This window comes from Xenopus laevis, chromosome 1S (genome assembly GCF_017654675.1).
Source record: "Xenopus laevis strain J_2021 chromosome 1S, Xenopus_laevis_v10.1, whole genome shotgun sequence".
NCBI classification, from domain to species: Eukaryota; Metazoa; Chordata; class Amphibia; order Anura; family Pipidae; genus Xenopus; species Xenopus laevis.
The window spans coordinates 148,344,673-148,360,718 of NC_054372.1; the positions used below are offsets into that span (position 1 = coordinate 148,344,673).

Consider the following 16,046-nt stretch of genomic DNA (forward strand, 5'->3'; position numbering starts at 1 on the left):
CAAGATTCTAGAATACTGCCAAGCTTGTCTTAATAACAGTGTCCACAAAATTGTGGCTGCCACTTGATGAGATTGTGAATTCCAAGACTTAAAAAAAACCAAAATAATACTTAACTAATTTTATAGTGTTAGTGAAGTTTATGTTGCTTGACCAATGTCATAAAATAGGATTTGGAATTATTTCTTAAGATGACAGGTCACCTCCAGGTGTTTTGTGATGTTTTCCATTGCCCTAGTACCACAGCTTACACACATATGTCCTGACCAATAGGAAACCACTGTCACTGAATAAAAGTTAATTCTAAATTGTTTGTCCAGGAAATGTAATTTTTTCAACCAAAACTTGAAGGACTTATAAATAGCAGTATAAGAATAGGAAAAACTGCCTTTTTCAAAAGCAGACTGTGGTAAATCCATAAATGTAAGTTACAATGACTTTCTAGCATAGAAACATTCCCATAAGTAATGCAGAATGGCTCGGAGAGGTCAACATCAGGGTCAGAATTGATCCAAGTGAGACAAGCGGAGATATATTTCTGTAAAGTGCCATCTGACTGAGAATTCTTAAACAGCTGGATGAGCTTCTCTGATGGAGCATTTTGCACAATACCAAGAGCATGCTGATATGCAAAGAATTAACAAAGCATTAATCAAGGGTAAATGAGGGATGGGATTAGTTTACATTGAAAGACGATACTGTATCATCTGGATACAAACCTCAATCATTAAAACCTATATTTTAGATCATAATGAGTAAAACTGGTGACAGCTGCATGCAATTTTTAGGTTTAAAATACTATGTGTAGCTTGCATACGAGCTTGTTAAAAAACGCAAGTTAATACAAATATAAAACCAACAAGAGTTGTGATACGAAACTTAATTTAGATTTGTGTTTGTTTTGTGCTGCATTTGCATTTTAGAAAGTTAAGAGTTTTGTTACTTTTTAAAATGAGAAAATATGAAAGGCCCAAAACAAAAATAATAACCCTAATACACCTCCCAATGTTTGATCATGGGGAACAGGAATTTAAACAAACTGTGCAGTTGTAAGTGGGAAGTTCTCTTCTACCTGACACTTATATATTAGGGCAGTGATCCCCAACCAGCAGCTTGTAAACAACATGTTGCTCCCCAACTCCTTGGATGTTGCTCCCAGTGGCCTCAAAACCGGTGCTGATTTAACAATGTTATCGGGGATGGATTTCCCTTTGAATGCCCCCAAGGCCCAATGTTTGGCATTTACAAAGTCATTACTTTATTGTCATAGCAATCAGCAATGCATTGCTCTGTGATGTGGACATCACAGAACTCACTTAAAGAATATACAGTAATGGTTGGAATACAAACCCAACTTCTTATAAAGGGATGCATTTTTGTTGGATTTAGTTGCAGTACTTCTCTATTTAACATTATTTGCCCAATGAAGCTCAAACATTAACATTGGGTGAAGCAGTACAGTTAGGCATAACAAACAAATCAGGGATATACTTTTATGCCTACAGTAAATATATCAAAACGTACTAATAATTGGTTTCAAGTCATAAGTAATTTCAATTTATAATAAGTAATAATTTCCTTTCCTACACACATCACATGAGCAATGTGGGGATGTGGGGGGGACCCTACAGAATAGCCACACTACATTCACTTTTATGTCTGCAGTAAACAGTTAATATTCACAAGGGAAACATGCTCTTTGCTGGACAGTTTCTGTGAATGATGGCTCACTCTATTTTTACCATTTAATGAAAGGTAAATTGTAGTTTTTGACTGTGAAGAACACACTTTTTCATGTCAAATAAAAAGCCTTTCTTATTAATGCTTGAATGGTTTGTTGCCAAGGTCTAGAATTCTATTCAGCTCGTGATAAGAAGCAAACATGCACAGAAACCGCAGATTCGTATCTCTACAAGAAGTCCTATTTTGTTATATAACAATGAAATATCAGCTGCGGCTTAATTGTGCAGGCTTTCCAACAAATGTGGGAATTGTGTTCTCCAGACAAGTCCAATTTCACATACTAAACTGGAAAAATGCGTGTTCATTGTAACACAACAATAAAGGATAATGTACTTATACTTAATACTGTAATTTGACCACAAAGCTATGCTAAATAAATAATTGGGCAATTGAAAGTATTTTTTTTAGTAACCTGTAGTGCAATCGTCAATCTTATGCATGACCTTTCTGTTAAAAATTACCTTTTTACATTTTCAGTCCTCGTTGAAGCTAGCATGTAATCCTGGGGTACTTACTGTACAGGCTTATGGTAGAGATTTCAAAATGAACCAGCACTAAAGCAGTTTTGTCAAACAAATTTATTGACACATCACTCGTGTATGCCAACGTTTCGGCCCTCGTTGGGGCCTTTATAAAGGATATCTTTGATATATGAATTTTATATATAAATCTTAGTTTTTTTTACAAGTATTCCAGTTCATTGCGGTACTATGTTACTTTATTTACCTTATTTACCAGCACAATTTTCTGCAGGTACTGAGATAGGCTCCAGGAAGGGAGTTACTAGGGAGAATCAGCGCTCTGTTTAAAGACTTTAGTAGCCACGGACTCCATTCTGCAGATCCAGTCCAGAGATTGGAGTTCACCTTCCACAGGAAAGCTGTCCTGTGGAAAGACTATTTAAAGTTAATTAGAAGGGGAGAGTGTGTCTCTCAACAGGGTACAGCAGGTAGGAGACCTTGCTGTGTGAGGAACTCCCAGAGGAGCTGGGGGTGCTGCCTGTTACTGCAAGAAGCAGAGGGAGCCTGTGACTCTCACAGAGATTATTGTGAAAAGAGTGAGGAAGCCAGGAGGCTGAATATTACCTGGGAGAGAGTCCTGTGAGTACAGGGTGAGCCAAACTATTTGTTGTGCTGGTTGTCCACAAGGGGCCCAGTCTAGTCAGGGACTGCTTCAAAGTGTGAAGGTAGTGCCCAGTGGGCTAGGTTTTATTTTATGTTTTGTTTGTATGATACAATGGTCACCCCTGTGTCCGTGCATCATTGACAGTGTTTGTTGGAAAGTGGGAAAATAAACCTGTGTTTTCCTTGAAGAAGCTGTGTGTCCCTGTCTTTCTGCTCCTTTGTCCTATGCTGCCTGCTCACCATTGACTAATTCCCCCAAAAGTTGTGTGTTCAAGCCGCCAGCTTGCCACAATATATATATATATATATATATATATATATATATATATATATATATATATATATATATATATATATATATATATATATATCTCCAACCAACATTTTACATGATGAAAAAGGGGGATTACAGGACCCTGCTCACAAGTACTTACAACCAACCGCACTGGAGAACAATTGCCACATAAGGTTGTTTTACAGAAATGCAAATTGTTCTTTATGATATGTTGCTATCATATAATCCTGCATGAATTGAATAGGCTTCTAATCCGTTAGCAAGCTGCATTTAAAACCCTCCATATTAGCAATTACAGGGTATTATTTCTTAAGTACTTAAAATAAATACTGTGCCGCTAATTCACTAAAATCTGAAGTTGCGCTCAGGGAGGCGAAAGGTAGCCAAGTTGCGCTAGCGTTTATTCGTCAAGCAAAGCAAAGTTACGCTAGCGATGCCTAATTTGCATATGACGCCAAGTTAAAGTACAATGGACGTATATGTAGCAGCAAATACATTAAACTACACAAGCCTGGGAAAGCTTCATAAAATAAAATAGAGTTGTTATTTTGCCCTATACATGTAACCACTGTATAGTTTAGGTGCCATATGTATGGAAATGTGGGGGGGTGGAGGGTACCCCAAAAAAATTTACGATCTTTTTCAGCCTATCACCCTTGTAAAAGGAAAAGACGCCAGCGTTTTTTGACTCTATTGCACTCCGCCTGGTCTGAGGTGGAGAAGGCAAGTCTGGCGCAAGAGGTAACGTTCAGTAAAATGCGCAAGTTAGTGAATTAGTGTAGAGATGTCCCTTCGCCATAGCGCAACTTCACCTGGCATAAGGGTGGGAAGTAGCGCTAGAGTAGGTCCACTTCGCTAGCGAATTTACGCCAGTGCCTGTAAGTAAAATGGCAAAGTAACGAAATGACTGAATTTGTGCTAGCGTTAGCTGCTTCGCACTTTAGTAAATTTGCCTCTTAAGGTCCCCATAGACGCGACGATTCTTCTTGCCGAACGACCGATTTTAGGGAAGCCCGACCGATCCTTCGAAATTATCGTGCGGTTAGTGGTATTCGAACGATCGTACATCTTACGATTTTTCGGCCGACATCTGTCGGGAAATTGATCGGCCAGGTCAAAAAATCTTTGTCGGTCCCAGTGCAATCTCTCTATGTTTGCAGGGCCAAGCAGGCAGCTCCCCTTTGTTTTACTGGTAAATTGGTCTTTTTAGTTGATGGTAGATTCGTACGATCGTACGATCGTTCTGAGAAGATCGTGGTCTCACGATCAGGATCTGATCTTTTAAAAATCTCAACATCTATGGCCAGCTTAAGTCGTTTATATATGGGGTCTTGTACAGAACAAAAGGGTGCTTTTATACGGCACATACCCTGTGAAAGTAAACCATACCACTTATTTGTTGGAAGATATTAATAGATCATTAAAACAAACATTTATACAGAGTGTGGGTGAAGAAAAGCTTAAATAGGAAGAATGAAATAAAGTATGAAATGTGGAAAAGAAACAAAGCAAAGTCGCAACGTTATATATTTAACAACTCATCCCAAAAGTAAAAAAGATTGTGAATGTTACAGTTTGTGCCAGTGCATACTACATAGTGACAACATTCAAATTTACTCCTAATACTCACATTCCTAATTATTTTTTTGTGTCTGACCACATGTTGTACATGGCAACTTTACACTACTGACCCAGTAATGATCTTTCCTTCCCTTCAAAGTTCTCCCCTATCACTGTTATTCCTCACCATACTGTATGTCTTTTAACTGGCCACCCTGTGTCATCTTTAGCTTCCACTTAAGCTTATATATTGTATTCTTTCATTTACTTTAAATAGATCCACATTTATTAACCTCACTCTTCTCTCTTTCTGCCTATGTCGCTGCTTTTCTTTTTAACTTGACATTGACTACCTTTATGGTCAAAGTCATAAAATATACGTGGTCTTCATAATTTATAAAATAAAACAATATATCGGAATCTAGATTACCCCTGAAGCAATGTAGCACATAATAAGCTGGTATATTGTTAATTAATTTAGTAATTTCAACATGAAAAAAAATCAGCATATAAAATGTTACCTATATTTAAGTGCTTGTGATAATGCTGGCTTTAGTTTCCTTATGCAGATTAGTTTTTCAATCTCTTATACTTATATAAGATCAATGATGGATTCATTTGCATGCAAATTTCGGCATTTAAATTTTATCCCTGTTATTGTTCAGAAACTTATTAATAATATTATACAATTTTTCTCTGGCTATTTCTAGCCAACAAAGCTTTAAATGACCAGTATTGCAGGCCTGCAATTTTATTCTCAATTGAAAAATTAAAAGAAATAAATAGTGGGCGGATATGGCCAACAGTTCTTTTGTTGGAACTGCTAACTGTCCCATTTCAGTGCAAATCTCTTTCAGGAACTGTGAGCCAGCATATTTGCCAATGAAACCCTGGTACATGAACTGCAGTCAAGAATTCTATAACAGTCTGTTTACAGGGACCCTTGGAACAACTGGTCAGGCCCGGATTTGTGGAAAGGCCACCTAGGCCCGGGCCTAGGGTGGCAGGATTTTAGGGGGGGGGTGGCATGCTGCCCAACCACATTGGTTCAAAAATACTGGGGATGGGCTGGAGATACTATCGTTTTTTAAATTTCCTGTGCGCCAATCCCCATTTCTCCAGTCCAAATTTGCACGAATAAAGGGGAGGGGACAGGGGCGAGAGACGGCAGTGGGCCAAGGGGCACCCACTTTGTAAATCCGGCCCTGCAGCTGGTCAATAACCCCTCCTAGGTGGCTTTAGTGATCCCCTGCAACTCCAGTTTTCACCGACGCCCTTTTGGGGCCCAGAAGTTTCTGCAGCAGCGACAACAGGGGACCAGAGCACTAGAGAGGTGAAGCGTGGTACAGAATAGGAGCAGGCAGTAATCAAGGTCAAGGTCAGGCAGAGGTCTGGTCAGGCAGCAGGTATCGGAGTCAAATAAAACAGGACCAAGAGCAAACACAAGCTCGAGCAGGTACTGGGTAAACAGCTAGCTTTGGCAAACAAGAAACAGAAAGAGCACTATTTAAAGGGCAAGGAACCAATGAGGAAGGAGCAATAGTGATAAACAGAAATTGTTTTTTGTAAACAAAGCACTTTAATGACATCATTTAGCTTGACGCACACTTCACACGCATACAGATGACGTCACCATGCTCGGCATCACGTGTTTGCGCCCAAAGTTAAGGGAGAAAGCCTGTCCTGCTAAGCAGTCATGACAGAAAAGAGAGAGGCAGTCATAAGCTGGGCACCTCTCATACAAAAGCCACCCACTGTATTTTCTATTTTTGTGTTGTAAATGCCTTACATAAAGTATGCATCTGTGTTGACAGATGATTATTGTTTCCCAGACCCTAAGCTAATTAGCATGATTAAACATTTATAACACAGTTATCCAGTATTTATTAGGACAAAACTGGAGCAATTCTTGGAAAAAAGTGATTGCTTTGCTTATTAGCAGAGTAGGTTCCATTGATTTCTACAAAAAAATTGCTGATGATAAATATGGGGTAATCATGTTGGTCCAGAATTACTGTAGCATTGTCCTCATAAACATGACTAAGTGTCTTGCCTTTTATAATGTAGTTCTTCTATAAATACAGATCCCCATCAGGGCTACAATTAGGGAGAATGTGGGGGGGAGGCAACACGAGAAGCAACAAATACATAAAGAATAAAAAAAAAAAAGAAAATTTCTTAAACATTATGACAACTTTCACACCCTAAAATCATTAGGATGCCAGAAATAATCATATATTTGGCTTTCAAAATGTGCCTTTAGAGTCCCTACAAATGGAAGCATTACCAAACAGAATTAGCCATAGTCCCCAGCCACTGTCTTAGGGAACTGATATTTCCATATTCTGTTTAAAAAGACAGAAGAGGTTAAAGATAGGCATTTTTTTCCCAACACAGCAAATCATAGCAACCAAAAAGCATTCACTGGTCTAGTGCTGGTCTTTACCTGTTTTTTCTGGATTTAGATTATAGGAGTTATATTGTATTAAAGGATCAGTAATGCCAAAAAATTAAAGTGTTTTAAGTAATTCAAATATAATGTACTGTTGCCCTACACCAGTAAAATTGTTGTTTGCTACAGAAGGACTACTATAGTTTATATAAACAAGCTGCTATGTAGTCATGGGGGCAGCCATTGAATAGATCTTTTCCAGCTTGAACGGCTGCCCCATAGATACACAGCAGCTTGTTTATATAAACTATAGTCTTTCTGAAACAAACACACCAGTTGTACCAGTGCAGGGCAACAACACATTATATTTCAATTAATTGCACTTTTATTTTTTGGTGTTACTTTTCCTTTAAGGTGCATAAATGACAAAAGGATAGCAAAATAGTATGCAATGATTTTGCACAGTTTTACTATTACCAAAAAAAAAACGAGCACAAAAAGAACTAAAATAGTCACAACATTTTTTCAGTTGTTCTAAACATGTTTTTCTTTGTAAAGAACAACTTACTAAATAATAAAGCATATAACAGACAAAAGAGTTTTACCATGGCAAGAGGGACAATCCCAGCAAATGAAGTCTGGCTGACAAAGATTTCAGAGATCACCAGCTCACTGACCGAGTCTTCTTCTGGATATTCCACTTGCCACGTGATCTGCTGGGCCCCAGCCAGACCACTACTGAGGCCCATTTCAAAGTCCATTTGTAGAATTTCATACAGAGATTCATTGGTGCTGAAAGAAATCGGGAAAAGGTCAACACTCGGAATAAACTGCCTGCAAACATAAATAACAGCCAATCTTCTTGGTGATGAATTAGCATGGATGTTCTATCTCCACAGCAGTGATCAAAGCATAAATCATCTAATCAATGCCTCAATAGCTCTAATTTATCACAGGTGACTCACGGGCCTTTTTTCTATACCTGTCTGAAAGAAGCAATCATTCTAATTAGTGTACTTGCCATTGCTCTCTTATTAGAAGGCAGAATGCAGCTTTAAAACAGTAGCACTTTTTGCAAGGGAACTGTCACTGAATGGTATGTCCCCCGAAACTAAAATGCAAGCAGTTTCCTCATGTTAATCCTAGGCATATAATAGAGTGCAAGCTCTACAGACCATGATTTGTGGTGCCAGTGAATCTTTACTAGCATTGCTTTATAAGTATATATATATATATATATATATATATATATATATATATATATATATATATATATATATATATATATATATATAAAATATATGTATATATTATTATTATTATTATTATTATTATTATTAAAGGCCAGTGGGAGACCAGTAATCCCAGAACACTTAGTAAGACGTGTGTCATTTTGCTGAAAAGGTCAAAATATAGTTTATGAAATCAGAAGCACTAAATATGCCCGAGAGATTTTGACAGGGGCATGTTTATTATTATAAATTAGTGATCTGCAAAGCGCATCCTGTTTCTTAAGCATTTTTTCAGCATTTTGCCAAATTACACCCAAAGTTAAAAATGTAAAATAAAAAAAATGGGGTATGCAGGATATGCACAAGGAACGTAGTATTCCATATACAGAAACATCATCAGTTATTTATACAGCTAAAGTTATTCCAGCTTAGTTACTCCTACCTAGGCAATACATGCATAGATATTATGGTTTGCAGACAGAAATCTTTTAACCTGTCCGATTGACTAAACAAGCAATCACCACGGCATGAAAAAGGTCAGGACAGTTATTTTGAGTATACAGATGAGTATACAGGCTGAAAATCGTAAGAAGTGTTGTTTTGCATGACTATATCTTTGCGTCTATGGCCAGCTTAACCCTGAACTTGCACCATGGCTGTGTCCATTTATTAATGTTAATAACTATTCCCAATATCCTGCATCAGCACCAATGGTAATTCTATTGGTGCAATTTTTCTAAACAAATACTCTCAACAAAGACAGATGAGGAGGTGCAGTCAATTCGTGTAAAGGAACTCCTCTCTGTAGAAAAATCATACAGAAAAAACCCCAAAGCATCTTAATTCTTGCTCTTTTCTTTGTTATCTTCTATAAAGCTTTTGTTCTTTGCCAAGAGAATCATTTTCTCAAAGACTTCACCAGACAACACACGGAGAAGGCTAGACTTCTATGAGTCTTTATTATTTTCAACCAGCATAGCAGTCATTCAACCCAAATGTGGTCTAACTTGTTCTTCTGCCTCCATAGTGCCACTGCTTTAAGGCCTACTGAGTGGCAGCACCTAGAGTTTGGGATAGCATGACTTATAGAAATTAAAAAGATTAGTTGTGTACAGTACTTGATACAGCTAAAGCCTGGCATCTGACAAGTTGGTAAATTCTAGGAGGAATGTTGCGTTTTGGGTAAAAACATGACAATGTTGTGTTGGTATTCTATTGCCCTAAAGCAAATGTGTTGCTAAGTTTCTACCTCTAAAATACCGATAATGATTACTGCCACTCCACCATCATGTAGAGACAACAGAACTCTCCCATACAAGAAGACATATTTCACTGTGACATTGAGGCTTTATGCATAGGTTTAGAAGGCACACAAAGGTTTTAATGACCAGTTCTAAAATAGCTTCGTATAAAGCAGATCTTGTAATTCGTGTGAGTGTCAGTGCCCAGCTCTGAGTTACAGTGGGTGCTGGGAGAGCACAAGAGCGGAGACAATGAGCTAGCCATTCTTGCTGTGAAGTATGCAATTTTAGTCTGTAACGTGTTAAAAGATAACTAAACCACTGTACTGGGAACAAAATCAATTCTTCAAAGACTTTGAAAAGATCACTGGCCTTATTTGCTAAAATAAATGAGTTCTTAGGTATGATTTAGTCGGGTGACAGGCCACATGTAAACATCTAATGCTGGTTTGTTCAGAGCCCAGGTGTGATCGGATGTTATAATTAGATGTCATTTGCTTTTTTAAAAAGAAGCAGCATGGCGTTCTGTCATGTCTCATAAGCGAGAATCTGCCGGCATTCTGCTCTTTGCAGGGAACATTCTATGACAAGTACAAGGTGTTCCAGTAAATGCTTAAAAGTTCATCATAAAGATCTATAATTTTCCCCAGTTAAAATAATATCATAATAACCTTGTTTGCAAGAAGTGCATAGATTTATTATAAATAATGGAGACTTACAGATGTACCATTTCCTCACCTTCTAGGGATGGGCGAATTTGCCCTGTTTGTTTCGACAAATATTCCCCACCGGCAAAATGTCGCCGACGCCCATTAAAGGCTTTGGCCGTCAAAAATGTTTTGAAGCGCGGCGAAATGCCATACAAGTCTATGGGCGTCATTTCTGCGGTGAAAAAATTTGCCCATCCCTACTCGCTAATTAAATATTTCGTGTTAGGGGAAATCTGACATGTTTCTGATTCATAAGCATAGGATATTACAGACAGAACCATACTAGTATTGCTCCATCTGCACATACTCTATCAAAGTGAATGGTGTCAATATGCACAACTGCGACTTTGTCTGCAGTGTTAAATGAGCCCTATAATGTTCATAAATGATAATTACATATAAACCCATCCAAACAAAACTGTGGCTATTAGTGACGGGCGAATCTGCGAAAATTTGCAAAACGCATTGAAGCCAATGGGTGTTCCGAATAATTCTGATGGGCGACAATTTTTTTTGCAGGTGAAATTTTGACACAGTTTTGCTAAATGCGGAATTTTGCTGCAAATCCATGCCTGGTGAATTTATTCGCACATCTCTAGTGGCTATTCCATATAGGGATCCAACTGACATGCAAGAGTTGATGTCGTCTTAATAATGTACTGATCATGGCTAGTATTCCCTAATACTTGGTTATTTCTGATAAATCCACTGACATTACTGGTTTATTCCACCTGTTCTGTCTTTAAATTAGTTGGTCACCTTTAAGTTAACTTTTAGCATGATGATGATTATTTTAGTTATATAGCTTTTTAGTTGGGCGCTCTTCAGTTTGCAATTTCAACAATCTGGTGGCTAGGGTCCAAATTACCCTAGCAACCATGCATTGATTTGAATATGAGATTGGAATATGAATAGGAGAGTACTTGAATAGAATGACGAGTAATCATAAGATTAATAGCAATACATTTGTAGCTTTACAGAGCATTTCATTTTTAGATGGTGTCAATGACCCCCATTTGAAAGCTGGGAAGAGTAAGAAGAAGTAGAAGGCAAATAATTGAAAAACTATAAAAAATAAATAATGCAGACCAACTGAAAAGTTGCTAAGAATTGGCCATTCTATAACTTAATAAAAGTTAAATCAGACGCAAACCAACCCATTAGAATTCATATACTTTAGGTTCACTTTGTCATTAAAATAAATGCATTCTGCTGATTTCCCTGGCTGGCATGCAGCCGCACTGACTGTATATACAATTAACAATTGTATTTTTTTTTCTACCAACAACTACATTTGAGCAGGTATGTCTGTGAAAATCTCAGAAGTCTTAAATCAATGAGTTTGTTGTATTCCTAAATAAAGAGGCTTCTATCCCTAGTCATACATCTCTGGGGACTAGTTTTTATAATACTATATGCATAGTACTTGCTATCCCCAGCTTTGCAATCTTATTCTCAGTAGAGATGTTTCTGCCTTTATTTTTGTTATTGGAAGAAAGAGCAGGTATTAACATTTTGATGTGAACTTTTGTGCATATTTAAAAAACAGAACCAAACATTAAAAAATGATCTCCAGGCAAGTGAAGGATCAGATATTGAAATCTCACTGCCTAGTAGTTTAGGTGAGATGTTTAGCAATTTATTTGCCTAGTAAAACCTTTCATTTTTAGTTTATACACAGTTTTACCCTCTCCCTTACCAGTCTTAGCGACCAGCTGGTGGCACCACAGTTGGCAGGAAGATTCACATTTCAATAGGGATGCACCAAATCTAGGATTCAGTTTGGGATTTAGCTCAATCCAAGTGTCTGGATGAACTGAATTCGAATCCTACAAATCGTCCAGGAATCTAAAACTGTTACCCTTATTTGCATATGCAAAATCCCATTTATGATTAATTAGCCATTAATTCTGTAGGTAAATACAAATTAAATGAGTACTAAAAATAAGTTCCTGCAAATGGATGAAGGAACCAAGCCCCTTTTTACCTCACTGTGCTGCTTTACTCAATGCCACAAAATGCTGTTAAAATACACCCATAAACCTTTTTCTATTAACATCTGATAAAAAAAATGCCCACCTAAAATGTCATAAAATGGCAATGATAATAGCACTGAAATTGGAAGGTATAAACGTGTTTTTGAGCAATATCATTTTTCAAAGCCTAAGACGAAATTGTGTTTTTAATAAATATAGTTCACTGTGCACTTCAGACTTTAATATATTTTTCCTACTATAAACATGTTTGCTGTGCATTGTCCTGTCAACTTTTTTGACATAAACATTCCCTCTTGCTCTTATTAGGCATTTCTTGGTAGACTGAAAGAAGTGGTAGTTTATTGTATCAGGTGGAAAAACCTCTAACTCTGAAAGGCGTTAAATAACCCTACTGGTCCCACAGAGGTTCCTTGAGTGCTGATGGGCAATTAGGTGCTAGTGAAACTGTTTATTGCCAATAAATGTAATACCTCTGAGATCTAGCACCCACATATCCTAAAACAAGCCTTCTAGGAAAAATAAGACCCTGATTTTTAATTTTCTTTCATAATTTTATGATATATATATATATATATATATATATATATATATATATATATATATATGATACTTTTTTCTCACTTAGATAGGACTGACGTATGGACACTGCCTTGACGGGGCGCGTCAGCTTATGCATACTTTGTACAAACTTTGTTTTTAACATTAGAGTTACAGTTCAGTTGTGCAAAACAGGTTTTCCCAGGGGGTTATATGTTATATGTTGGAGTGCTGGGGTAGATTTTGTAGTTTGGATATCAAGTCTGACCACGTGCACCCAATGAAGGAAGGGATGAGCTGCCTTTCATTGTTTATTTAAATTTTATATATATATATATATATATATATATATATATATATATATATATATATATATATATATATATATAATTCAATCAAGAAAAACCAGCACCAAGGGACTTTGAATATGAAAAAAAGTTGTATTTAAAACATATGTATCACCTGTTTTAAATACATATTTTTTTCATATTCAAAGTCCCTTGGTGCTGGTTTTTCTTGATTGAATTATATACTAATTATTTCCGTGGACAGGGGCAGCCACAAAATGGCTTATCTGACATGAGGTGCTGTCTGTTATGAAAAAAAAAAAAAAAAAAAAATATATATATATATATATATATATATATATATATATATATATATATATATATATATATATATATTGTGGTAGAGTGACTAGGAAAAGGTGGAAAAAGGTCACTCTAGCCCAGTGGTCCCCAACCAGTAGCTCGCGAGCAACATGTTGCTCTCCAACCCCTTGGATGTTGCTCCCAGTGGCCTCAAAGCAGGTGCTTATTTTTGAATTCCAGGCTTGGAGGCAAGTTTTGGTTGCATAAAAAACAGGTGTACAGCCAAACAGAGCCTCCTGTAGGCTACCAGTTCACATAGGGGCTACCAAACAGCCAATAACAGCCCTTATTTGACATCCCCATGGACTTTCTCATGCTTGTGTTGCTCTCCAACTCTTTTTACATTTAAATGTGTCTCACGAGTAAAAAAGGTTGGGGACCCCTGCTCTAGCCTGTAATTTCTCCCCAGGTACTGAGATAGGCTCCAGGAAGGGAGTTATGAAACAGAGAATCAGCGCTCTGTTTAAAGACTTTAGTAGTCAGGGACTCCATTACACAGATCCAGTCCAGAGATTGGAGTTCACCTTCCACAGGAAAGCTGTCCTGTGGAAAGACTATTTAAAGTTAATTAGAATGGGAGAGTGTGTCTCTCAGCAGGGCACAGCAGGTAGGAGATCTGGCTGTGTGAGGAACTCCCAGAGGAGCTGGGAGTGCTGCCTGTTACTGCAAGAAGCAGAGGGAGCCTGTCACTCTCACAGAGTTTATTGTGAAGAGAGTGAGGAAGCCAGGAGGCTGAATATTACCTGGGAGAGAGTCCTGTGAGTACAGGGATGAGCCAAACTATTTGTTGTGCTGGTTGTCCACAAGGGGCCCAGTCTAGTCAGGGACTGCTTCAAAGTGTGAAGGTAGTGCCCAGTGGGCTAGGTTTTATTTTTATGATTTATGTTTTGTATCCTGAAAATGGTCACCCCTGTGTCTGTGCATTATTAACGGTGTGTGTTAAAGTTGGAAAATAAACCTGTGTTTTCCTTGAAGAAGCTGTGTGTCCCTGTCTTTCTGCTCCTTTCTCCTATGCTGCCTGCTCACCATTGACTAATCCCCCTAAAAGTTACGTGTACAAGCCGCCAGCTTGTCACAATATATATATATATATATATATATATATATATATATATATATATATATATATATATATATATATATATATATATATATATATATAATAGTTGCAGCGAATAAATAAGTGTGAAGCCCTTTACTGATCTCTTGCTATTACACATGTAATGATTAATGGTCTCTGACAAGTCCTTAAAACACAAAATTGAGATAAGTAGCCAATCTTTTGACCATGGCAACCCAACCCCCACCAGTTCACTATGTTATAAAATTGTATGATTCTAAATATGTTGAGTCTTTTACTAGATGGGGACAATAAATCATTAGCAACATAATGTATACAGAAGTCAAGCTTGCTGTTCTCTCCCTTGATCCTCAACCCCCAGCTTCACCCAACAGTTCAAAGCAAAGGATAAAGGTCAAGTCAAGACCTTGAGTGAGTGTGGTTAAAAAAGGGTGTAGTCTACATACTGTTTTGGCATGTCATGCTAAGCACTCTTATTCTCTTTGTGTTCTTACATTTTTTTTTTACCATCCATGTTTAAAATGACATACCAGTTACCATGGATAGCATAATATATTTGCTAGTAATTCCAATATAGTGTTGCCAGAAGGGTATTAGTATAAATTGTGAGCAATCTGTGCAGTTCTGAAATCATCTGTAAAAACAGCCCTGAACACCTGATTCCTACTCTGACTTATAATTATAGAAATGTGTTTGGGAAGCAGCGTTTACTAGACTGGCTAAAAAAATTCTGCAGCATAACATACAATAATAATGACTACAGTAAAAGTATACTGATTGCCATAATCTCAGTAATTGCATTCTGTTCTCAGTATGAAAGTCATGTATTGTGTTCTTAATATGCACTGATAAGAGCATTCATAACATAATTAACTGCCTCAAGAACAGAATGGCTATTATGCTTAACATTCTGATTAGTATGTGGCAGAACTGCATAAAGCACACTTCTTCTCTATATCAGCTGCTTCTGCATTACAAGTTTAATTCTACTTGCCAGTGCAATTGTTTGTTCCGCTTTTGTAATTTTTAGACTGATGAAAGACAACATTGGAATGTCTAGCTCATCGCTTTACAGTGGAAAATTGAGAACAAATGCAAACAAATATTTTTTTTAATTATTCTGTTTTATGCCGCCGCACATGAAATATCTGCTATGGTCAACAAAATAATAGAGTGGGCCAATACTAATAAACAGAATTTGTCTTCCTTTCAGCTTTTAGTAAGAGTTTAATTTATTTTCCTCTGCACATGGGAAAAAGTCTGCCGTGGAACGTAGCAAACGCACCAATTAATACAGATATAGAATCTATTATATGGAATGCCAGGAATCTAAGGTTTTAAGGATAATGGATCTTTCCATAATTTGGACCATTATGCCATGTCTGCTAAATAACAACACATTTAAACTTTAAATAAGTATAAGGTACTGTTTTATTATTAGAGATAAAAGGAGAATATGTTTTGTAAAATTTGGATAATTTACTGA

General features: G+C 37.1%; 1 protein-coding gene across 1 annotated transcript in view; it reads right to left on the reverse strand.

Moving 5' to 3' along the window:
* Positions 1-16,046, reverse strand: part of LOC108707151 (transmembrane protein 132B) — a 313,445-nt gene that overhangs the window by 90,322 nt on the left and 207,077 nt on the right. Inside the window, exon 4 of the mRNA XM_018244182.2 lies at positions 7,718-7,904. Within this exon, the coding sequence (XP_018099671.1) occupies positions 7,718-7,904 (187 nt within the window). The remainder of the gene's footprint in view (positions 1-7,717; positions 7,905-16,046) is intronic.